At 34.9% G+C, this 27,619-nt stretch overlaps 1 protein-coding gene across 1 annotated transcript in view; it reads left to right on the forward strand.

Annotated features, from left to right (window-relative positions):
* The window catches only part of LOC140155685 (cAMP-dependent protein kinase catalytic subunit PRKX-like), a 59,967-nt gene extending 34,253 nt beyond the window's left edge, over positions 1 to 25,714 (forward strand). The window contains exons 3-7 of the mRNA XM_072178613.1: positions 9,733 to 9,996; positions 10,739 to 10,858; positions 19,397 to 19,492; positions 23,675 to 23,810; positions 24,310 to 25,714. Coding sequence (XP_072034714.1) covers positions 9,733 to 9,996; positions 10,739 to 10,858; positions 19,397 to 19,492; positions 23,675 to 23,810; positions 24,310 to 24,435 — 742 coding nt within the window. The 3' untranslated portion in view covers positions 24,436 to 25,714. The remainder of the gene's footprint in view (positions 1 to 9,732; positions 9,997 to 10,738; positions 10,859 to 19,396; positions 19,493 to 23,674; positions 23,811 to 24,309) is intronic.
* Positions 25,715 to 27,619: the final 1,905 nt, after the last annotated feature.

Raw genomic sequence — 27,619 nt, forward strand, 5'->3', positions numbered from 1 at the left:
CTGACCATGCTCACACATGCTAAAGCATGGTTGACCATGGTATACTTGAAGTGACCATGGTCAGGTGAGGTGATGACCATGGCTGACCATGCTCACCCATGCTAAAGCATGATTGACCATGGTATACTTGAAGTGACCATAGTTAACCATGGTCAACCATGTTTTGACCATGGTTGACCATGGTTGACCATGCTAGCACGGTTGACATTTCGCCTAGGTTGAATCAATTGGGAATTAAGCTATCTTGCTCAAGGACGCAACACATTGGCCGTGGTGGGCTCGAACCTGCAACCTTTCGATTATGAAGCTCGCGCCGTAACCATTGGGCCACCGGTGCACTGTGCTTCTGTAAAAAACAGAATGTTTAAAAAATATTGATGTCCTCTTCAGCAAATGTTACAATATGGCTTATAATGTAAAAGTATTATTGCTTGGTTGTCCTTTCACTTTCTCTGGATTGGCCGGTCACAGCTTATCAAAAACGCCTATTAAAATTTTGTGATTTGAGATTAATACCATGATTACTTCATTTATGTTTTAGAGCAATTTAAAAGTGTGAAAAAATGTTTATAACATTTTCAGTATGTTAACAATTCTGAAAAAAAAAATCCCTCCTTATAATAGTATTTCCAAAATTGGTCCCTATACTTTTGTACAGCAAAAGCTTTTTCCAGATTGTCAAGATTAGGGTCGGTGGGAAAGGACAAGCATTTGTTTTTGCTAACTGCCTAGGCCATGTCATAAAGCCAAAGCGAATTCTTGCCATTAGTAATATAGAAATGCATCATTAATCATGTCATATGAAAAAGTCCATCCGTTGATGGTTGACAAATGGGATATGGCCCATATTTCATAATAATTTGACTGTGAAACTACAGCATCAATTCACACACACTGCATCTTGTTTATTTGAATGAGGATAGTAGGTTGATATTTTGTGTGTCGCCGGCTAGGCCATCTTAATTAAATCCTGTGTCTCAAAGCTGCCGCACGCGTTAGTAAAATCGTGCGTGTAAAAAAAAAAAAAAATCAAGAAATTCATTTTTTTTCTCTTTTTAGTTTTTCTTTAACAAAAAGGCGAAAATAAAACTCAAATTTCGTATTTGATTTCAAGTTTTCGATTTTTTTCGCAAACTTTGGACACGAAAATAATAAAAGAGAAGAATACTACTTTGTAGCAGTGACTTTATTTGTCTACTAAGTACTATTCCAACATTTGCAACATTGGATATTTTTTGCACAAATGCTTGTCCGAAATCCTGTACTGACACATAAAAAAAATTAAAATAAAAAAAAAATACAGTAAAAAACACAGCATTCCGCATTAGGTTTTCAATTTCCCACAAGCTTTGAGACACAGGATTTAATTAAGATGGCCCTAGCACCAACTCTTTTTTTTATCCATGAAAATTGGCCCAGTCAAATATAGTCATGTGTAGGCTACCTCGTCTGGCCGATCTTAATGGTTGTAATTCTAATATTATCACCATGAGTCTTTGCAGGGATGACGTCCCCCATCACCATGCCCACGGGTAGAAACAAAAATTAAACCCATGTTTCCCATGAAAGAAAGAATGTATATTTCATATATTCCTCAGAGATAGAATTTCCAAATGTCACAAATGATATTCTCAATTTCTCAAACAAACTGCCAAGGACTGCACTCAAAAAAACTGTATTTAGCCATTGAATGCATTCTTGCTGTCACTTTGTAAATATGTTTAGATATACATCAATGTTCAATGGCTAAACATTATCATCAATACTCGAAACAAGTATTTAAACATGTTTACAAAGTGAAAACAAGAATGTGTTTAGAAAAGTGTTAATGAAATAATAAACACTGGTTTTTTTTTCACACTTCAATATCAGGCATTTAGTACTTTTTGATCAGTTTTGATTTTTTGTGCAATTAATAAAGCCGTAATTGGCCTATTAATTCCTAGCACTGCTAGTGTACTAGTTCAGAAAACTTGCCAAAAATGATATTGTTGTATTGTACATCACATGACAAATGATAACCATGCATAGCATTTGTTTTACCCATACAATAAGCATTGTGGACAAGTGTCACAAAAAGTGGACCATTTTAACAACACATGACACTAATTAATCTTCCACAACAGTTTTGATCCAAAATTGTTTATTTTTCATTTGAAAATGTATACATTGCACTTTTTTCTGTAACAGGACCAATAGAGCTAAAAACGAACGTCAGCTCTGGGAAAAATATTGCGTCCAACGTCCAGACAGTGTTGCCATCACCTTGTCTGTTTTGCTTAAGATATTGGCTGTTGCCCACATCAAAAACTTTCACAACTTTGGTATTTCCTTTCCTCATACAAGTTCACCAACTTATTCAAGAAGTGTTACTAATGGATTAAATGAACCATTGTTTTCAAGGGAAAGGGTTTGTGTTTTGCTCAGGGCCGCTACAGATTCTGAGTAATCGACATATATATTTGATGTAACATGTCCTCGTTATTTAATCTATTCCCATTCCAATAATGTTTAAGCTCTAACGAATGTCTGATGACGTAAAATTGATAACTTGGTATATAGAATGCCTGATTATCAATTGTTATGTCATCAAACATTTGTTCATCTACAATGCTACAACAAAGACATGTTAATTGAATATTCTGCATCCACTAAAAAGTCTGTAGCGGCCTTTATCATCAGATGTTAGAATTATTTATTTTTCCAACGGCTCAAATTTTTATATATCAAGTTTGCTTTGATTTTGAAAGTGTTTTTCCTTATTTTCACTGGACATGTTTTCACCGCCATCATGGATCATACAAATGTTGCATCAAAGATACTCAATACATTTGGTTGCATACATCATATCTCATATGTGTTGTTAATCATGTTAATGTGTATACAGGAATATTTGTAAATGTCACTCAAATCTTCAGCTGTTTTGCAACATTCTAACATCCTAACATGTTTAACAAAATCTGTTTATAATATTAATGATGTGTCAATATATTTGACCAACCCTCTACTAAAGCCTGGTACATACTTTTTATTTGACTTTGAATATTTTAATATTCTATACCTTACTGTATGGTAAAAGAAGACCTGGAAGGCAAAGGACATCCGAATTGTGTGATGTACAAATATTTGTGGGCAAATTTTTGTGAAAAATATTTTGTCAATACTTTATGTTAGAATGCTTTTCTCATCAAGTTTTTTTTAGAGCTGAAATCATCAAAATCAATGGTCTTTCTGAGCTCTATTTTAGTCAAATTTAGGGGGGTCTTTTTGAGCTGCGAAATCCAAGAAGGGGGTCTTTCCCGGTGAACAGTGGCGTAGCCAGGATTTTGGGGGGGGCACAACTTGTAAATGTACATTGGGCTTAGCCATGTGCCCTCATTCCATTCGCCTTTCACTTTTAGGTTATGCCTCTTGTAAAGTTTGACCCAGTTTAGTAAGCGTTGCTGAAGTTTCAAATTGTTTGAACTGTTCATCTGATCAAGCTGAAATTTAAGCTATTATATTTTTATACAAATTACATTAGTATCTATTTGATTGTCTATGGGTGGTACCTTATTCTTAATGTTTGGAATACCAAAATGCAATATACTTGAACTGGTCATTTTGCATTCTTCATGGATGATTTCAACTGCCCATCACATAGCTACCCATCAGTCTAAATTTAAATTGCTTAAACAAATTATTTATAAGCATTAAACCATATGGATTGCCAACTTTCTTGGTCTTTGCCCACTGTGGGCTTTACCAGAAGATTTCTATTTATTTACTCACTCAGTACCAATCAGCAATGGGTGACTGATAATCGGCAATTAATACCGATGTGATGAACAACTGTGCCTCCGATAATGAACAAATAAATATCATTTTGATTATTGGTATTTCATGGGCACTTTTACAGCATTATTTGTGGCAGCACCACAGGATTGATTTTGTGGGTATGTGTGTGGGTGGTGTGGGTGGGGGTGTGTGTGTGTGGGGGGGGGGTCTATAAATGGGAAAATACTCCTAAGGTTCGGCATGTTTACTATAGATTGTGACTGGACCAAAAGACTACCAAAGTGAAAACCAGCTGTGGTAGTACATTTTGTAAATTGAAGAGTCATTATTTTGATAAGATTGAAACCTATGAATAACCATCACAGTGAAAGAGTATATAATTTTAAATGCCAGTGTCAAATATAATAAATGTATCTGCAGATAAATCTTCATGGAAAGTCATCTAATAAAGTTTGGGATTTAAATTTTTGTAGTGTGTGCCTGTGTTACTTATAAGCTCTTATAGTGCTGGTACTGGAAAATGTGAAATATACCAACAATACTGATGATGTCAATAAACAATTAATCAAATTGAACAGCAAATAAGCAAAATGATACTAACATTTAGTTTAATAACTGTGCATCAGTGGTTTGGAGCATAGACCCTAATGTTTGGAGGGTATTGTGAAAAATCTTCTAAAACATTTCACATTTGGAACTGAGGAACTGAGGAATGTCCCAAGAGGCATAACCCTCCCTCCCGTAGCCCAAGGGATATTCAAAGGTCCTAATGCAAATTCAGGGTCGGATCCAGGAATTTTTAATAAAGGGGGCGCCTTTTGGTCGACGACGAAAAATATGCGTTAAAGGGGGTTACCCCCTCGAAAACTCGACGGTTTTGGCCCATTTGGCCCATTTCTTACAATTTTGTATTTTTAAGTTACGGCGCCCTTTGCTAGTCAAAAATAGAGGGTGGCAGCTTTCCCTAAATCCGCCCTGAAATTGCTTAATTTTTCACAGTGCCAGACATACATCTCTGTGATGGGGGGGGGCAATTTGACCAATTTGAGATGAAAAGGTGATTCCTTTGTTATTTTTTCTTTCTAAATTTGAACCTTCATGGACATTTTACCCAGAAAAATGGAGGGACCTTATGTTTACGGGCCTGAAATTACAAAAAATTATGAGTTTTCTCATTTTAAAAGATACTTACATGATAATTATAAAATCATGCAATGTAATTGGTAAAATGCGAAAGTTGATTGAAATGATAAAAAGCTATATAATGGTCCTTTAATATATTATATGTAATGGCAATGTCACTGTATATCATCATCATGTTCTTACCAGTGTCACAAATGTAATAAATTTCATTTGAAAAAAAAATGAGATGAAGGATCAGATGTAGATGGAATGCGAGTATGGTAGAAACTTTATCATAGCTATAGACATACAAGTATACTAGTGATGTCATTCATGCACATGATAACCCCGGGATGATAACACGCCTGTCTTATTATCATGTTTACAGGGATGATGATTCTCTAAATGTGAAAGAGTTGAATGATAAAGTCGGAAATAAAAGCTAGTTTCTGTTGGTTATTATCGTGTAACTAGGGCAGTGCCCTCGTTGGTTACGCGATACTAACCTATCACAGGCTGTTAATAATTTGATTGACAGGATTGTGAGATGTAAACTAGTTTCTTTATTTATTTATAAAGTAGGGGAGAGTGGGGAGTGTTCGCCCTATTTTTTTCTGACCAGCCTTTTAATTTCAATTTTAAGGTTAGGGATGACCTGATTAGCCCATGTGAAACCGGGATGTGAAAGCCCTATGTATTGGCTATATACGACCACAATCTCAGAACTATAAGCCTTACAATAGCAACAGGATAGAGCAAACAAAAAAGTTTTGCAAAATGGCAAACTTGCCCCATATTGGGGCAGGTTCGCCCGCCCTATTTTTTCTGACCAGCCTAGCGATGTCAATTTTAAGGTTAGGGATGACCTGATTAGCCCATGTGAAACCGGAATGTGAAGCCCTATGTATTGGCTATATACGACCACAATCTCAGAACTATAAGCCTTACAATAGCAACATGATAGAGCAAACAAAAAAGTTTTGCAAAATGGCAAACTTGCCCGATATTGGGGCAGGTTCGCCCATATGGTGGGGTAAGTTTAACCTAATCACAAAAAAAGGTTAAAACATTGCATAACAATAACATATTCAATGCAAACATTTAGCAAGAGTATATACAGGGTATTCATTCTCTTCTGGGGAGTCACTAAATTTATTGCAGGGGTCGGGTCAGGGTAAAATGTAGGGGTCCAAAGTGAGCTTTTAAGCTCACTTTGGACCCCTACATTTTAAGGTTAAAACTTTTAAAAACGTATTAGTTTACAACTTCGGGGGGGATTATGGATTAGGACATAAACAGTGGTATGAGTAATACTGATACCACATAACTTTAAAAAAACATGGTTTTCAGTAGTTTTACCTTGTTTAATTGTATAATTATCAATATTTTGCATAATACGCTGATGGGGCAGGTCCACCCTCCAGTTTGGGGTAAGTCCGCCCGGGGAAGATATAGGGCGAACATGCCCCATCTTCAAAAGGGCGAACATGCCCCTTGTGCACATTTTTTGTAGGGTATGCAAAATACAAATCGAATAAGGAGTTTATAGCTGCATTAAATCTTTGAACAAATCCCATATCGTCAGCTTGCTACGCTAAATGCCTAAGTCATTTTCGCCAGCCCATCGGGCTGGTACCTGTTTTTGGGATGGGGTCAGTTTACTCAAGAGATTAATTTTTATTGGTATTGGAATGACTTTTTGTTAAAACTTTTTGTGGTTGAATTTTTAAAAAAATATTTTAATTTGATGTGTAAGGAAAAGTAAGTATGTTTTGCCGTTTTATTGAATGAAAACGAGTGAGTATTACCAAAGTTATGTTTGAATTAATATGACTTTAAAAGTTTTAGGTATAGGCCTAAAATGTAACAATAATAGTTAATATACAGCATCATATGGTCAGCAGAAGAAAAGTATGTCATTTCAGTGTCTTTGACCCGGGGTCCTTGACCACTGAACAGCGTGATATCATGTTGATAACAGATCTAAGAATCAAAATCTTCATCATATGGACCATATTGATGTCAAAGTAATTATCTATCCTATCCTGTGTCGTTTTATGGATAATAAAAATTCCTTTAAAAGGGAAGGCCAGCCTCAATGCAGAAGAGGTCTTGTAAATAGTTTGGGTCACCGTGAAAGGCATTTTTAGGATCACGCTTACATCCATGTTACATGACAGTTCACCAAACCATCAATGGTGAGAACATGCACACTGAAACAGCAAAAACATTAACTCCTATAACTCCTGTCAACTCTTTAATTCATTACTCCAAATTGTTCTGTATTTTTGTCTTTACTGCTTTTTACCCATGCTTATTATTAAAATCAAGAAATACACTGCAGTTGTTAGTTAATTAGCTATGTTAACTCAACTTACATGCACATTTTATTTTAAAATAATTTTATATTATTTACATAATGTATATAGTTTACTATAAAGTAGATAGTGGCAAGCACATGATATTAAGGAATTATCTATCCTATCCTGTGTCGTTTTATGGATAAAAATGACTCAAAATGCTATTGATGAAATAGTTGCTATCATGAACATCAGTTTTACTTCTATGTTATAAATAAAATGACACATAACATAAGTGAAGCTACTTTCTATCTTTTTTATTTGATTCATAAACTTACAGTCAAAACACACAAGAGTGAAGATTGCAGTGAGTAATCAGTCCTTTATAAATGTTCTTGCCACCATCTATCATATAGTAAACTATACATTGCAATTAATATCAAATTATTTTAAAAAAAAAATGTACATGTAAGGTGAGTTTATATTATGTTATATGGCGAATTTAAGGAGTATTTCGTGATCCTAGCATCCTCTTTTTATGACATTTTTCAGTAGATATCCACAAAAAAGCTTATTCTAAAAATTTCAGTTGATTCCGATTTTGCCTTTACGAGTTATGCATGGTTATGTGTACACAATGTGTTGCAATTTTGTTCTGGTATACCAGAACGAAATTCAAATTTCACGATTACTTTGCTAACGAATGAATCTGCAAGAAATATTTTGTACATAAACATTATGTAGCCAGAGGTTTCCAGTGATATAAAAATCTCAACTTTTTTTGAGAAAAGTTAGGGGATGATGCTGTGGATCACGAAATGCCCTTTTAACTAAAACCTGCAGTCAGTGCAGTGTAGTATTTGTGACGTGGTATATCGAAAGCAGACACTTTTGGGCAGGATCGTAAATGGAGAAATAGCCAAAAATCTACCGGGGTGATTTTTTCACGATTTGGGTTTATGATGTTATTAATGTTTAAAATATTGTCTGATCGTTTCAGACCGTTATATAACTGGCATGTTGTATTTTTGAGACATTTTTCAAGGTAATTCCTACTCTCAACATTGTCAATAATATTTTTAAAGGCAGCTTATCTATTATTAATATTAAAGGCCCATTCAGTGATTTGCTCATCCGGACGATCGTAAAAATCATCAAAATTTTGGTACCGTACCTTTGTTATTACATAGATGTGCTAAGTCTGCGAATGGTTCAGCCAAAAGCCGTGTAGGCCTATTTAAGACAAAATAAGACATTTTACACGAATCTGTATTTTTAGATACTGACAGTATCTAAAATTAGCTACCAGTATTTGAATGGCGGGGCTTGAACTAAATCAGTACTGCTGTTTTCTTCATTTTTTGCCAAATTTGGCATTTCAAAAATACCAAATGACAATTTGAATGACTTAGGCCTATCCTTCTCTTTTAAGCAATTTATAAACAATTTTAATTTTTTACTCTTGCACTGGGATCACTGAATGGGTCTTTAAGAAATGTGGCGTATCATGTCAAAAACAGACATCTTTTGGACAGCTTATAAATTTGGAGGCTAGGCTTTCACATAAAGAGCTATTTTGCTCCACAACACCGTTTTCCCCAATAAAATCGGACATTCCTAAGCGAAGAAATTGAGTTCGTAAGTTATGGTATTAAAAAATTGGAAATTGAAATATCGTGGGTAAAAAGCTGAAAAGACAAATAAAACCAGAACAGAACAATTTAGAGAACAATAATGAATTAATAATAATGAACAATAATGAATTAAAGAGTTGACAGGAGATTAGGAGTTAATGTTTTCTGCAGTTTCAGTGTACATCTTCTCACCGTTGATGGTTTGGTGGACTGTCATGTAACATGGATGTAGTAAGCCGTGATCCTAAAAATGCCTTTCACATTGACCAAAACTAATTACAAGACCTCTTCTACATTGAGGCTGGCTTTCCCTTTTAAAGGGAATTTTATTACATGTTTCTCATTTGCAATTTAGATTTTCTAGGTAATAAACCCATAATTAATAATAATTTCCAGCCGCATTCTTCATTAACTTGTGGAATACATCTCTTTTGATGTATTCGACAAGTTAATGAAGAATGCGGCTGGAAATTATTATTAATTATGGGTTTATTACTCAGAAAATCTAAATTGCAAATGAGAAACATGTAAAAATGACTTAGGCATTTAGCGTAGCAAGCTGACGATATGTTCCCTATACAGATTTCCATTAAAGCCATCTGTATTAAGTATCAATGATATCAAAAAAATTACGTTTTGGTGCAATTTGTTTGTTTTGGCAGCAGTTCGATGAACACATTCTATTCCTATATGTCGCGTAGCTAATATGAGAAGTTTATAATGACCTATGTCACCTAATTTTTGCCACTGTAGATAGACTAGTATCTTAGGGTTGTGTCATCAACAGGATAACAGTTCCTCATGAATGATTGTGTAATTTAGTAATTTGCACCAGGGGTAGTCTCTTTTGCTTCATTTCTTGAGTGTTTTTTAACTTTTCATTTTCTTTATTGTTTCAGAGCATGGTCACATCATACCGATACATTCCTATATATGGTTTTGGAGTACATCTGCGGTGGGGAACTGTTCACATATCTACGCAACATGGGGAGATTCAACGCTGCCACAGCACGATTTTTCGCATCTGAAATCACATCAGCACTAGAGCATCTTCACAAGAATGACATCGTGTATAGAGATTTAAAGCCAGAGAATGTCTTGCTTGATAGGGATGGACATATCAAACTCACAGATTTTGGATTTGCTAAGAAACTTAGAGATAGGTAGGTTTGCATTTGATGGGGGCAAGACTGCAAGTGTTTACAACACAGGTTTACAATAATGCATTTTTAAACCCATCCACATTTTACAATAATGCATTTATTAAAAACCCTAATCACATTAAATTTTGGTATAAAATGGGTCAAAAGAAGAGGCACACTGTGATATTATTCCAATATCTGTCCAGTAGATATTTGCTAAGTAGCTGGCCAACCTGAGATTTTTAGGCCTTTCTTGCCCATATTTTGACCATTTGTATCAAAGTTTGCCACCTTGAATGTTGTCTTGCCTTTTCCTCCCCCAATAAAAAAGGAAAGAAGGAAGGCCACTTCCAAGAAATCATGTGAACAATTTTACTGGCTTTGGGTTGGCGCTAGTCAGCCCTATAAAAGCCACTGGGGAGGGGTTACTATTTTCCCTTCCCCCTCCCCTGCTTAATATGGCACCAGGGTACTCGGGACTCGGGTTTGGGTAGGGATGTGCTGCTGAGAATTGAAAGTGGACCCGTGGAAAAATTCCATCACTTTATCAACACATTTATAATATTTTGGCTACAGTTAGGCCAAAAATGACCCATTACTAAAATTGGCCTAGAAGAAGGGGTAATTTGTTAAACAAAATGGCTGAAAAATTGACCCCATGTTTGTAGCACATCCCCATATGGTCATTTATACTGATATGATGCTGGTTATCGTTGAATCCTGTGCATTGAATTCATTGGTTCATATATTGTTTGTTTTTTAGGACATGGACACTATGTGGAACACCCGAGTACTTAGCTCCTGAAATCATACAAAGTAAAGGCCATGGGAAACCAGTGGACTGGTGGGCTCTAGGAATCTTAATTTATGAAATGCTTGTAGGGTAAGTACTTTAGGTTTGTTTGTCTGTTTGTTTTGTTTGGCTCAAGAGCAGCTATTCTCACCATTTCTAGGTGGATTCAATTTTTTTTGCAGAAAAAGTTTCTTAAAATTTAAGGCATATTCACAATAATTATACATATACCACCCGGATGGTCAGTCCAAATCTTTTGTCAAGTCAACATAACTAATTCACCAAAATTACTCAATATAGGTTCTCCTTCCCATTTCAAAACTATCATCCTGGGACTATCATTCAAATTTGTAAACAGTAAACATCAATTTTGTCCCAAAACTTTGAATCCTTGCACACTTTGTGAAGTTTGATCACATGGGAGGGGGCACTCAACTTTCAACTTTGATTTTGGCAGGGGTGTGCAGCACAGAGCAACAAACTTGTGAACTAAAATTGGGTTAATTTAATTCAATTAAATACCCATACTATGTAAATTATCAACAATTAAATACCCACATACCCATGCCACCTTTGCAATTAATTTGAAATTATAAATAATTCAAATGAAACCCAAAATTAAATGGAACCAACAGTAGTTAATGCAGAAAAATGATCTCAATTTTCCTCTTCTTTCCCCCTTTTTTTAAAGTAAAAACAAGGAGTGCAAATATTCAAATCCAATATAAATTGATTGAAATTGAGACAAAAAGGTGTTGATAGCATTTATAGATATTTTAACAAAAACAGGTCACTGCTCCAAGTTTTGTTCCATTATCTTCTGAAAATCACCTATTTTGACATAATTTGAGATGTAAAAAGCCCCTTGAGGATTTATATAAAACTTTTTTTCCTGTTTGCATGGATAACCTTTAGCTGATGAAATCAAATAAAATCAAATAAATGATCTTACATGAAAATGTTTTGCTAACTGTGAAATGTTAAATGAGGACTTGAATATATCCCACAATGCAACAGTAACTAGTATAAAGTCAAATCAAATCTGTATTATTAACACACAGGGTAAGAGTCTCATAGCTCAATTTATCAGGGATCCCCTGTCACTCAGTAGTTAGAGCATGTGCCCTGCATGCACAAGGTCCCAGGTTCAAGTCCACTCAAGGGTGGATAACTCATGATTTTCCCCCCAAAGTCTGATTACTTCCAATCTGCATGTTATGAGTTTGTAATTTAATGTTTAATATGTTCTATGTGATGTATGTATTTCACCTTACCAGTGGCGAGCGTTAGAGGGGCAGGGGGCTTAGGGTTAGGGGCACGTGCCCCAAGCGATTGCAAAATTAGAAAATCCCATAGGAAAATTGCCGAAAAACGGCTTGTGCCCCCCAATCAGACCCAGTTCCCCCCAATCATGGCCAGTGCCCCCCCCCCAATTTGATGACCCAGGCTACGCCACTGCACCCTACTTCATTTTACAGGTAAGTTATAGGTAATTCTTGGCTAAGCTTGAACACTCGGAATGCTAATGGCTCACACACACGCACATAGCGTGATACAAAAGAAAGCATGCGCCTTACATTGCGTACATGCTAAGTATGCTACATGGACGCAACAGGTATGTTCGAGCTTGGCCAAGAATTACTTAATTTACCTGTATTTATTAGCTTTTATTGTATGTATCAATATGCATTATGGGACTGGTAAAACCTGCTTAGTTGTATGCTTCTGACCACCAAATACCTCCCTCCAGAGAGGAAGCTACAACGTGATATATTGATGATGAACACCACTGATAATGGCATATAATGACACTTGAACTTGTCTTATGAGAGTCAGGGAGTTCCAATTGATATTATAGATGACATCTTGGTTACTGGTACTTATAGACAGTGGTAATGTGTTTTAGTAAGATGAATATGGTGAACTGAAGTAGGTCCCATATGCATGGTTTGTTGGATGAAAGTCTAGTTTTGTGTTGGAAAAACATCTTTGGGAGTGAAGAGGTTTTTAAAGTAGCTGCTGTATAGTATGATTTTCGATTTTGATCATACAAAATGTGAATTTGAATACCATATACTTTATTATTGAAATAAAATATACAAATATTGTTATTACGTGGACATCCAAATCTAAGTATATATGAATAGTTAAGATGCAAAAAGCAATAGGCAAATAAAACGCATATGAAGAACATAGTAAGAAAATGTGTGCTGTTTTGTTTTTATCATAGTTTCAAAAATATGGGTGTCAATTTAAAGCTAACATTATATAGGGCAGATGTTGATGTCCTTAAGGCGATTTAATACCCTTATTTTCATCAGGACCCATCTTCTTTTTTTTGTTGCAAATTTATAAAGTATATAAATATGTTCATCATCTCATGTCCTGAACTTATAAAATAACTCTACATAAAAAGTGGTTTTAAACCATTTTAGAAAATCATTTTAGCCCTATATATTTTTTTGTTTACTGTATCCTGGTAACTGAGATGTGTGTTTCATAACAAACCATAATTTATGCTATTGAACATGTCCAAGTAGAATACATGAATAGAATACATTAAATCCTTTGTTATACTATCTATAGAAATATACTCACTGATTATAACACTGAATAAATTAAATCCCCCCTAATCTCTTCCACATAGACAATTCAATACTACACCATGTATGTATCCTCTATAATATGTTGTTAGGAAAAGAGATTAAAAAAGGCTATAAGGTCATCAAAGGTCAGGTTATAGGTCAATTGGTTCAGGTCAAATTCAGGCATCAATTCTGAATACATGTGATAGTCTGTGATATCATACGTGTCATAATGAGGCATCAAATTTGATATTTTGTCTGTTACTGGATATATAATGGAAATGTGTGAGGTGGATATACTAAAATACCTTGGGATGTAAATGGTGAGTACAATTAAGATTGCCTAGTTGAGTTGGATTGGGCAAATAAATATAAAATAGTTACCAAAATCACACAAATGAAGCTTACGGAAAACTACCTAATATGGTGGTATAGGTGAAAAAAAATACAATCTTTTTCAACATTGCTGTAGTGTGGTTGTGGTAACCTGTTACCTATGGCATAATTAAGTTTCAGTGACATAGTGTTGCAAGTTCAAAATACAAAATATAGCTCGACATTGAAAATAGAAGCATTTTAACCGGTTCGTTTTTTGATAGTTGTGGAGCACCAAGTTCATGAAGTCATAAAAGAAATCAGGGACCACTTATTCACATTTTACATATCAACATTATTTCCCTAATGTGTTAGCAACACATATCCAAAATTTTAACGAAATCCGTTGATAGTAAACTTTCCAAAATGAAGTGAATTTAAATCATCAGTGATGTACCTCCTTTTGGCTTCTATCTTTAAAAGCATGTAAGCTACATTGATACCGATGCCACCAATAAAACGAGAAAATTTGCCCCTTCATTTAGCACCCCACTTTGTCCAATTTTTTTTTGTAATTTCTTTACAAAATGCAAAAAAATGCAAAAAAAAAATCAATGGGTGTAGTACCCCCTTAAATCAAATAGTTTAAAATATCATTATATCATGTTTTGCATGTGAACTCTACATAGCACAGGGTCAACTTTCCATTTCCTCCTGTTTTGTGGCTGGGAAATTTTGCAGGGAGTGCAGAATGTTAAAATATGGATTTTGGCCTCCCCCCCTAAAAAAGTGGATTTAACCCTAAAATGGTCTTTGGGTGCTATTCTGAACTGTTTAAAATAAAATATGGTCTCTTTGTTGATAAGTCTTTCTATATTGGACCTCCTTTACCATTTCTATCATGAGGATGGCCGGACCAAATAGTCCATTTTTGGGGATGCGTCACCCATGGCTAGCCTGTTCGCAGCACAAAGGTGTAGCATATAGTTGTCAAAATCTCTATTTTCTCTATTTTTGCAGCACAAATAGGAACTGTAATTTTTGATAAAATATTTACATAAAAGTTCCTAAATGTTTACAGGCTGTATCAAAATGATTGTGTTTCGGGTTTTTTGAAAAGCTTGCATGCTTCTTGTAAACGTCCCATTGGATCAACTTGAAATGGCAAGATTTTTAAATATAAAGTGTAAAATATAAATTCTGTATCTGACTGATGCAGGCTTTCCAAGAACACTACAAAATGGAGAACAATTTGAAGGTTTAGGACCATAAAGCCCTCTCTGCAATAGCTGCCCCATAGACATTTAGGTAATTTCTGCATTCTACATCTACAAGTATGGCACATGGCAGCCTCATCTTATAATATTTATGCTAAAAATACATAACGAATTAACAATGGTAAGCCCTACCTGCTATAGCTACCAGGTGTCATATTTTTAGATTTAAAATTATAATTAAAGGAGGATTTCGTGATCCTAGCATCCTCTTTTTATGACATTTTTCAGTAGATATCCACGAAAAAAGCTTATTTCCAAAATTTCAGTTGATTCCGATTTTGCGTTTGCGAGTTATGCATGATTATGTGTATTACACTGCTCCATAGACAATGTGTTGTAATTTCGTTCTGGTGCACCAGAACGAAATTCAAATTTAGCGATATTTTTGCTAAACGAATTAATCTGCAAGAAATATTTGGTACATTAACATTATGCAGCCAGAGGTATCCAGTGGTGTAAAAATCTCAACTTTTTTTGGGAAAAGTGGGGGGATGAGGCTGTGGATCACGAAATGCCCCTTTAATATAGAATGCACAAATTGTCAAATGTCTAGCTATTGCAGATTGGCACTAATCCCTCAATTATTTTGATACAACCTGTATCTCTCTAGGAGTTTATAAACCATATCAGTTCCATGAACATCAAAATTAAAAGATTTGATTCTCATTCAAAATGAGTGTTGAAATGCAAAGTACTGAAAACGTTAATTCAACATTGTAACATGTTGTAATGTACACAAATTAAAACTTCGATACAAACATAGCATACCTTGGTTGAGGATTGTATGTTTTCTGATTAATTAATTTGATTATGTTGGATTCGTTTACATCGTTAACCAAATAATCTCTGCAGGGGAGCGGAACTATGCTGTGTTCCTTTCTGGATGATTTCACTTTGTGTATGTTAAGGGTGGTATGACAAATTGAAAAGAAATATACCTGATGTTTTGTGCCAACAATAGCATTTTGTTATGTTGATGGATATTTCATCATTCATGAGGTGATGAAATGTAATGCATTAGGCTATTCCGGTTGAAATACATACACCCCCATGGTAACTTTGTTCCATCCAATAGAAAGAAAAAAGAAACTGCTGAGACGAAGGGATAAAACTCTGCCCTCAGTCTGAAGAACTCCTTGCAATTGGACTTTTGCAGAACTATCCCTCTTGTGTGTTATCTTTATTTGTCCCAATTAAAGCCATATTATAACATTTCTGTAAACATAGATTAGTATTTATTTTCCATAAAATGTTAGCTTTTACTGTCAGATATGTCCCCTTTTAATTTTGAGCTGAACAAGTGAGGTAAAGCATAGAAAATTGGAATTTACTACTAGCGCCCATGCATGTTACTCCCATGGTTGTAATACGGTACGATCCTCTGGGTGTGTGTGTATATGTATCCCGAACGCCGTGTACGTACTGTGCATACGTGTTCGACAAATATTTCCATCTTAATAATAAAACGCCGTGCCGGTTCCATCGTTTTATTCAAAATCTCGGATTTTGACAAAACTACAGCACCTAAAGTCTTGATTTTTGCAGAGTATCTTAATTGACTAAAGTACATTACAATCATGTAAAACCAGAATTTAAATTTTTTTGAGGGGCGTTCTCCTCAGCAAATGTTATAATATGGCTTTAAGTGCAAACACCGCTTGACTCGCCTCTGACCCACATGCCAAGTTGAATTGAAATCCTGGTAGTAAATGAATTTGAAATTGTTGTTCTTGCATGAATCATTAATTTGCATGTTTTTTGCCAAATAGCAAGTTTGAGGTTATGAATATGGCTTAGTTTGTTGGTTTCAGTTCTCAGTCTTTGTTCGAATATATTTCCTGGAGATATTTGAACCAATACCAGCTATCTATGCAGGAAATTATGCATACATGGATACATGCATTTATAATAAGGATTGGTACTGCGGTTCTTTATACATGCTATACTGTTGTATCTTTAGCCTGGTTCTGGTTTTGATTGAGTCAGAATTGGCAGATAAAACATGAATACTAAAGTATCTTGAATATATTGCTGCTGGTTACCATTGCTGTTGTAAGTCATTCCAGTCTGTCGCCGCCGTCCTATGGAAGAAACATATTGTACATCCTTCTTGACCAACTCCCTGGACGGGGACCAACTCTCACTGAATTTTCAAGTTGTTTCAAATTGCATTATTAAAAGTTGCTGTTTTTTGTGTGCAGAAGGTTGCCATGGATGCAATTTCCAGAAAGTGTATCAATCAGGTCTCTATAGTAGCTCGCTACAAACACCTTATTTATTGTGATGATTTCACACTCGATTGAAAAGAGAAAGTGTCTGTTACAGGTGATACTTGTATCATTTTACATGGTGGGTTTAGAGCTGATGGCTGCTGTATGAGAGACTCTTGGCCACGGGGCTCCATCCAGGCCAAAGTTGGAAATCACGGGCAGAAAATTAGATTTGAGTTGAAAGGTTAGGGTTTAGGGCTAAGGTTATAGGTTTAGGATAGCTACAAATCCTTATTATATTAGTGTAGTTTCCTGCCCCACACTATTTTTACGCTTTTATCAGGGCTATTATATGGAAAAAGCTCAAGTTCCAATTGTAACTAATTGTATTTGTTCCTAAATGCACCGAAGTGCATCGGTCCCGGCATCGGTACAAAAGGGAGCCATTATAATCAGTATTTTATTGCTTCATAGTCAACCAAGAACAATTAGACATATCCAGGAGATGTTTCCAAAAAGAATTCAAAATGGCTCACCTAATCTGTCATTTGATATTTATTACCATTCCTCCTGGTGGTTTTATATCAATGTATGAGGGCAACAAAATCTGATTGGTTTACAAATTGATTGTGAACAAATATATAGGACGGTTTATTCTAAAGAAGTAATATAAATAAGAGTAGCTGCCGTGGGTGGTTTTGGATTAAGCTTCATTTCCAGCTTATTTGTGTAATATAAGGCCAAAAAAAAGGTTTGTCTCACGAACCCGTGCGCATAAGTGACGATGTTTCAGTGTATTAAAAGCCAAAAAAAGCTTTAAAGGAGTATTTCGTGATCCTAGCATCCTCTATTTATGTCATTTTTCATTAGATATCCACGAAAAAAACCTATTCCCCAAATTTCAGTTGATTCCGATTTTGCGTTCGCGAGTTATGCATGATTATGTGTATTACACTGCTCCATAGACAATGCGTTGTAATTTCGTTCTGGTGCACCAGAATGAAATTCAAATTTCACGATATCTTTGCTAAACAAATTAATCTGCAAGAAATATTTTGTACATAAACATTATGTAGCCAGAGGTTTCCAGTGATATAAAAATCTCAACTTTTTTGGGAAAAGTGGGGGATGAGGCTGTGGATCACGAAATGCCCTTTTAAAGGATTTTTTTTAAATTCCATGTACTTTCTTTTATGAAAGTTTTAAAGACACCATCAAGCACCAACGATGTTTTTGTCTTAGAATTTCATGATTTTACTGCAAAAAACTAAAAAAGAAAAGAAAAAGGGAAATAGAAAATGAATTTGCCGTTTCAGCTGACATGGACACGCTAAGAAAAATGAACGCGCACATGGGCTTTGAGACATAACAAATTTTTCAGCCTAATACCAAAATGCCAAAGTGATTATATTGAACTGATATGGTGCGTATTTAATTAAAATTAAAGGTTATAGGCTTATACATTTTGTAAAGGTCATGAAAATGATTTTTAAAACTTTTTGTGGAAAAACACTACAAAAGCAATTGTAAAATGTTGTCAAAATGTTATTGTAAAATATTTGTTGGCAAACATTTTTGCAAAATATTTTAATATAAACATGTTAGAATGTTATGCAGCAAGTTTTCCCAAATGTTTTTGAATGTTATTAAAATGTTTTAAATCCTTTACATAACTCAACATTGAAATGTTTTCTGTAAACACTCTGTATTTGCTGGGCTGGAAATTAGCTTATACAGGCATTCTGTCGTTAGAAATCAGATTTATATATTGAGGTACACAATGAAGAAAGCAATAGGATATAAGATGCATCATTATTTGCTTTTAGTAGCTTAACCATGTTAACGTGCTAGCCATTGGCTTTGACATAAAATGTTCCAAGTTTTGAGATAGTTTCTCAAATTATCAAGTGCTTTCTTAAGAACCACTGAACAAATACTACGCTTGTTTGTACTTATTTTAATGCATTTTTCATGCTGATTCCAAATATGGTCATGAAAGTGTACAATTCTAACAAATTTTAATAAAAAAATTAAACACCCACATGGAGAGAGTTAAAAAAAAAAGAAAAGAAAAAAAAAAGGTCTCTATGATGGAACTGGATCAGGTCATCCCGTATAAACGCAATAATAGATCTTGAGGTAGCATGTGATACTATTCCTGGACACTATCTCATAATCATTTATATTGAAAGACCGTAATTGTAACTTTTGTTTTGTTTGCTTTTTTATTTTGTTTTTTAGCTATCCTCCATTCTATGATGAAAATCCATTTGGAATATATGAGAAGATACTAGAAGGCAAGATTGACTGGCCAAAACATTTAACAGCTGACGCAAGGTAAGGGTTAATCTTATTATTGTCATGCTCGAAATCTCTGGTGTTTTTTTTATTCTTCCTTCCTTCCTTTCTTCCATCCTTTCTTTTCTTTTCTTTCCTTTTCTTTCTTCCTTTCTTTTCCTTTCCTTTTCCCTTCTTTTTTTTTTTTTTTTTTTCTTTTCTTTTCTTTCCTTTTTTTTTTTTTTCTTTTCTTTTCTTTTCTTTTTTTTTTTTTCTTTTCTTTTTTTTTTTTTTTTTTTTTTTTTTCTTTTTTTTTCTTTTCTTTTCTTTTCTTTTCTTTTCTTTCTTTCTTTTTTTCTTTCTCTTTTTTATGTTTTATCTTATTATTGTCATTCTCTTTTTCTCCTCTTTTTTTTTTTTATTCTTCCTTCCTTCCTTTCTTTTCTTTTCTTTCCTTTTCTCTCCTTTTCTTTCCTTTCCTTTCCTTTCTTTTCCCTTCTTTTCTTTTCTTTTCTTTCCCTTTCTTGTCATTTTTCTTTTCTTTCTTTCTTTCTTTCTTTCTTTCTTTCTTTCTTTCTTTCTTTCTTTCTTTCTTTCTTTCTTTCTTTCTTTCTTTCTTTCTTTTTCTTTCTTTCTTTCTGTCTTTCTTTCTTTCTGTCTTTCTATTCCTGATTTTGCTCATAACTATAAAATTATGGTAAATCATATTAATGGACCTCCATATCTCTGAAAACATTGTGTCAACTTCCAAATCTATTTGTAGTAAATGGTCATCACATGTGACCTGATAAAATCAAAATGAGATGCAAGCAAGCATCAAAGGGAGGCTTGAATAATAATAATAATAATAATAAACAGACACTTAATATAGCGCATTATTACGAAGAGCCTCAATGCGCTTTACAACAAAATATACAAGCATAAAAAACATTAAAAGAACCAACACGCCTAAGAATACAGTCAGAAGGAGAGCATAACAAGGCCAAAGGCTGAAACTCAAACGTGATGGTTTTACAAAAGCAGGCAAGCAATAAAAGTAAATTACAGTTATAGAACCACAAAATATAGGCAAGCAATATAATGATATAATATGAAAGTAAGCTACAAATATATCAAAGCAAATATAAACATAAAAATATTTCAATTACAAATGGCAAGTAATAAAAAGAGAGTATGGATGACCAGCATCCACGCCCTCGGCAAAAAAGAACATGTCAAACAACATTATTTTAATGCAGGCAAAACCTTATCTAAACAAACATCAGAATACATAACATAAGAGCATATTACATTTCAACAAACTATATGAAACCACTAATGATCAATTATCGGAAAGATCATTAATAATTATGAAAACAAACCAAATAATGTGATCAAGCAATTAACAAAGATACAATATATATGCAAAATATAATGCAAAATGAATCAAAATATGAACCAATATGAGCAACACGCAAAGGCAAGAGTAAATAGGGAACCCTTGAACCTACCCTCCTCAAGCCAGTGGTGGCACCAGGAATTTTTTTCGGGGGTGTGGGGGGGGCATGGGGAGCAAAGTGAATTTCAGGGGGGGCAAAATCGACAAATTTTGTGCAAAATTGCTGCAAAAAGTGGAAATTAATGTAACTATAGGGGTTTTGCCTCAAAGGGGAGGGGCAAACTGGGGGAAAGAAAAATATTGGGGGGGGGCATTCCCCCCTGCCCCCGTAGCGCTGCCACTGCCCTTCACCTTAGTTTGGTTCATCTGACAAACATTCAGTCAAAAACAATAATGTTGTCCATAACTGCAGTCAGCAAAAGACTCAATCAAATTTTTGATTGAATATTTATTCGGAAAATTTTGGAGAGCATATCAAAGAGTAATTATAATCTGGGTACAGAAATACTATAGGTGTGGAGGAAATCACATGCGATGCAATCGAATCAACCTCCTTTAATCACAACAAATAATATGTAGGTTGAATTACTATTTCCAAGAAAATTGTCTGCTTCCTGAGCAACTTGTTGTCTTTGGTACTGTAGGCTTCATGGACAAAACATGAACTATTCAATGTGTTTATTTGTTTCCTGGGGAGCTACTCATGTTTGGTTTAGGCCCAGGGTTTAGGTAGGGATGTGCCTCTGAGGATCTGCATTTTCCAAGAAAAGTGGACCCATTTTATAAGTGGGCCCATATTTTTGGCCAAATTTCACAGATTTAATTGTTTACAAAATTTCAAAAAAATTTGAAGTGGGCTCTAGTTGAGTGAAATTGAGGTGTTTTTAGAAAAATTTGAAACAATTAACCATTTTTATACCATAATTGAGCTAGAAAAGAGGGCCATTGTTATACCAGAGGGCCGCAAATGAGACCCATATCTGCGTCAGATCCCCATAATATAATTTGTACTGAGCATGCCGCAGTCAGTGTGTTTATTTGGTAATAGCAATTTCTATATATACGGTACCGGTAATACAAGTTAGTTTCATATTTTTGATATTTTGTGTGTTTTTTTTATGTGTTGTATCACAAAATAACAAACTTAGATGTGTAAAATAGGGAACATCAAAAATTACATCCTTAAAATAACTTGCACTACATTTAATGGAAAAATTTTCAGGAATTTGTAACTTGCACCCTGGCTTGCAGCTATGTTCACACCAGTCCTATAGGTAACGAATCTTCAGACTTTTTTTGTGTATTTGTTAACACATTTAATAGCGTAGGTAGTATTTGACTGAAATGTTTTTTTTACCATATTTTAAAAATAATATTTTGTAGCACATTAATGTAAAAATAACAAAAAAAGCAAAAATAAACAAACAAATATATTCACTGTTGGGTAGAGTCATCGGGCATGTGCCTCCTCCCCCAAATCAGGGTAGAAATTTGACAAATTTTACAGAAAAAAATACCAAAAATGACCTCTCAATCAGATGACTTATGCTACACATCATGTTTGACAAAAGAAAAGCAACTAAATAAATGGATGAAGAACAAATTATGGGCATATAAGAAAAATAAATGTGACAAAGCTTCTGGGGGGGATGACCGTGATTGGGGCCACCGGGTCTAATTGGGGGGAACAAGCCATTTTCAACAATTTTCCAATGGGATTTTCTATAGTTTGCAGTCGATTGGGGGCACGTGTCCCCGTGCCCCTACGATGCTACGCCACTGATATGAAGCAAAGTACTAGCAACCAGTTTGTCCCATTTTCAAAAATGAAGTGCAAATTTTAAGCTATTTTAAAACAAGTAAATTAGATATTTATTTCAAGAGAATCATCTCTTGAATATGATGTCCAAATGAAAAGAAAATTGAAGTCTGTAGGCGTAGGACTCAAATCATCTGGCTATCTTACAATAACATTGATGAACTCCTTCTGACTCCAGCATTACCCTCCAACATAGCTGCACTAGTTACGGGCTGCAAAAGTGATATTTAAAGGCAACGTCAAAAAGTTTTTAAGACTAATTTTCGTTTTTGAACAAGTGATGTTATTGAACATAAAAAAGGGAGTTTTCAAGTCTTCTTATTGTGAAATGTTAATCAAATAAGTGTCTTAAAATTTGATGATTTACAAAGGCACCAATAATATATTTCTTTGACATACATTCAAAAGATGGCAAGTTATAAAGTCAAAACTTTTTGCAACATATTCATCCTTCATCCTTCCAATTAGTTTGGCTCATGGCTTTGCATGTACCCTACAGCTTACTGCAAGAGTCTTGCTAATGAAAATAAACTGAATAACTTGAGCTAACTTGGATTATTAAAGCTATAAAACATACTTTCAAATGCTTCAAATCAAATAAGTGTCTTCAAATGTGATTATGAGGTTAATGCAAAAATCATTATCAAAATATTTCCTTCACATACATTCAAAAGTTATAAAAATGTTAAAACATTTAATGCTTCACATCATCATTGTTGAACTTTTTGCCCATTCCTGGTATCATGTATCATTTCTCAACTCCCAGAATATCTTTATCTCATCCATAACAGTGAGTGGCGGCACCAGAACATTTTTTTTGGGGGGGAAGTGATTTCAGGGGGTCAAAAATCATGATTTTTTGCAAAATTGCAGTCACATTAAAATTGTTTCAATGTTTTTGGCATTTATGGGGGGCAACTTGGGAGACAAGATCTTTGACCGGGGTCATTTCCCCCACGCCCCCTCCTGTGGCACCACCACTGAGACTGACTATTGCTCATTCATAATGATACTGTTAATGTTTTGTTACCCTTTTATGTCACAGGGATATGATCAAGAGGTTACTTGTAATAGACAGGACCAAACGACTTGGGTGTATGCTGAATGGGTGTAAAGACATCACAGGACACAGATGGTTTATGTCCATTGACTGGGACCAGGTTAAACAACGACAACTCAAGGTAAGACCAGTGGTATAGTAAGTGGGGGCTAGCTAGCTGGTGTCCCCCTAAAATCATAGATCATCGGTTCATCATACGTTGTTGGTATAATACAGTGTCTGAGGCAGTGTGTGCTGAGAGTAGAATATGTATAACAAAATCGTCCAAAATCTGCCATGTACTTTGCCTTTTGGCTGTTTCAGTCTAAAATTAACCAGATTAACCAAAGCAGTTAATGAACAGTCACTCTTAAGTTTTGGCTGGTACAGCACAGGGGTTGGGTAGGAGGTGATCACTGATATTAGCCAGTGCAGCATTGAGTTGTGAGGGGTTTGGGGTAGGGGGAATTTATTGACATGACATGCTTGTCACAATGATAATCATTGGTGATATTATTATGTTTTTTGTTTGAAATTTTGGCTGGTACACCACTGGTTCATGCAGGATTTCCCAATCGGTTTACAAAGCCAATGCGTGTATGCCATTCTCAACTATTGTGTTATTTTTTTCCATCTTGCAGCCACCCATTGTACCTGAAATTTCCCATGATGGAGATACCAGAAACTTTGATGATTATCCAAATGATGATTGGCAGAAAGGAACAGCAGTTAGTGAAGAACAATTGAAAGTCTTCAAGGACTTCTGAAAAAAATATTGATGTCATTACTGAATTTGTATGTAATATGTGCAGTGGTGGCGGAAGCATTCAAATTTAGATGAACGGAGTATTTTGTGCCGGTTTTACTGCACAAAATGTGTTCACTCTCACACTATTTTAGCCCAAAATGGAGGTGAATTTTGGTATTTGATGGACCAGTATGTATGAAGCATGTAAATTTGAAAGTGTTTTTCAGGTTAAAAAGGAAGATGCACAGGGCAATTGTTGCTTTATTTTTACTTTAATTAGGAAGATGCCTATGAATATATTTATGTGTAGATTTGTTGCACACTTGAACCAGAGATTTGTAAAATTAATGTGTATTTGAGTATTCCAGAGATAATCTCTGCTTGAACAAGGTGCTTTACTTCATTTGCCTTCCACCATGGTGGATAGTTCCAGGCATAGTCATGGAATGGGAATCTGATATAAGCTTCTTCACTTGCCTCTCTCCACCAAGGTATAACTGGGTAGCAGCAGAATTTTTAATGAGAGCAAAAATTGAACTAGGCTGGGGAGCTGCTCAAAGTTGAAGCTAAGACATCAGCCAATAGTGTCCCAGCAAACACAAAACATTTTAAATGTTATTCACAAAAGATTTCATAAAATTCAAATTTGCTTTTTGAAAACTTGCTGCAAAATATTCTAACATAAATTTTATGTTAGTTAAGTGTTGATAAAATATTTGGCAAAAAAGTTTGCAAAAAATATTTTTCAATAACATTTTGACAACATTTTAAAAATGTTGTTAACTTATAGTGTGTTTGCATACAAAACGTTTTCATAACCTTTGTATTACCTGAAATTAAATGTTGTTAAAACGTTTTTACCAAAACCAAAACTATAACTGTTAACATGTTTTAAAAAGGTTTTGTGTTTGCTGGTTTATCTCCTTGGATGAGATGGAAGTTTTTAGGAGGAGTCTTTAAAGACAAATAACACACAGTGTGCTTTGTAAGCTTTTGTATGTCATACTATAGTATTTAACTGTAATTGTATGCTTTGTACTTATATATTGCCCCAAAATTTGCTGGTGTCAGGCTCAACTGGCAAAGAATCTTTAAACTTTGACTATTTTTATATAAATTTAACTGTATTTATTAACTTAATTATTCTTCTATGTTTAATATTCATCAGCTTCAGCTGATATGAAAGTATTTGATTGATAAGCAAGTGCAGAGTAAGTTAATTTATGACATTAAAACCCCAGAAGTTGTGAAAATCTCTTTAATTAATACCCAGGCATTGCATTCTCCAAAAGGGGAGGGGGTCCATGGGGGGGGCGTCAATTTTTACAATGATAATTCATTGTCATTCAAAACATCACTAGTATCATCTAGCAGTGCTGCTGTGCTCCACTGTAAACATGGTTGACACCATCCACAAAACATTACAATAGATTGGTCTTACAATGATACTTGTTTGTACAGTCTGCAGCCGCTTAATATATCAGTTATATAGCTGTTCAAACTCCAAATTTTTGTGGAGGCTGCCATTCGTCTCTTTCATCAAAAAGCACTAATTTAGAGGCATGCTTGCATATGGATTTCTATGATGTATATTACACTATTTAATACAAAGTAGGTAATGATGCCTCTAACGGACAAGGTACAAAATACACCAAGGATCAAACGATGATACAAGAGGATACCTAGAATATATAAAAATAGAAAGATTTGAGCCAGGTATACCAACTTGGTGTGGGGAACAAGACAAAGACAAGATAAAAACTAATGCAGTAATGGACTGTATGTAAACCAGAATGGTGTGCACTGTTTCTGCACAAATAAAAATCCAAAACCACAGGGATGGTTAGATAAAGGTAACAAAAATACCACGGATGTTTCGAGCAGATAAACTGCCCTTCCTCAGGGACAAACAACAAATATATATGCGGCAAAGAATTGAATCTAGTTACAAGTGGGTAGCAAGCATAAAAATTAATTAAATCATAGCAAATGAATTAAACCAAGGTAGCAAAAAAAATATCAAAACTACAGAGCCAAAAATATAGGGTCTCTACAGAAAGAGAGCTGGCTTGCTACAGTTATTTGCTATGATTTGATTAATTTTTATGTTTGCTACCCACTTGTAACTAGATTCAATCTGTCCCTGAGGAAGGACAGTTTATCTGCTTGAAACTTCAGTTGTAGTTTTGTTAACTTTGTCTACTATCCCTGTGGTTTTGGATTTTTACTACTGCCTTAGTTTTTATCTTGTCTTGTTCCCCACACCAAGTTGGTATACCTGGCTCGAATCCTTCTATTTAATACAAGTTGTTAAACGTTCAACAGAATATCTTGCTCTATATATGACAAAGATTTTACCTTGATGGTTTTTTCTCATCCATTGCGCTATTCCTGTTCAAATCCGTACAGCCCTTATGGTAGACATGACTTTAATCTGCCACACAGGAGTGTGAATTTCAAATGGGGTTACAGGATCTGTGCTGGAACATTGTGGAATGGGTGATTCCATTTGAAATCTACACCCCCTGTGAGGGAGATTCAGGGGGAGCGTGGCGCAATGGTTAGGGTACTTGCCTTTAGTGCATGAGGTCCCGGTTCGATTCGGCGGTGGCGATTTGCTGGGATATTGACTTGGAAAAAAAAAAAAGTCTGAAATTAATTGGCAACTTCTGTAGATTAAATTCAGACTTTCCCCGCTTCTCCCCATGGTTCATTTAGAATTGGGTAAATGAATCATGAAAGTACTCCAAATCCTTCGGAGGGGCGTTAAGCCGTCGGTCCGTGTACAGAGAGCCATACCTGTACATGTATCTCGCAGCCAGTTTCGAAAAGAGTAGGGTGTTAACCCCTGACTGTCCCCAACCCGGCCCGGTGTTCAAATGGACCCCAATGGAAATAAGCTTCAATAGAGGCTTTCTTGGGTTATCCAGGGTTGTCAAAACCCGAACAAATCAAATCAAAATATAAGGTCATGCTTTCCATTGCAGGTGTGGATTTCAACTGGAATTGCCCAGTAAATATAATTCTAAAAACATGTTTAGAATGATTTTTTTCTGTAACAAATATGTGATAATTTGGGAAAAAGAGTAATTCAAAAGATTGTAAATAACTAGAATTGTTTCCTTTTTAACATCAAAGTGACATCTCACACATTGATGTCCACTATAGTATATTGACTTTATGTGACAAACTTTTTATTATTA

Source organism: Amphiura filiformis, chromosome 6 (genome assembly GCF_039555335.1).
Source record: "Amphiura filiformis chromosome 6, Afil_fr2py, whole genome shotgun sequence".
Lineage (NCBI taxonomy): Eukaryota > Metazoa > Echinodermata > Ophiuroidea > Amphilepidida > Amphiuridae > Amphiura > Amphiura filiformis.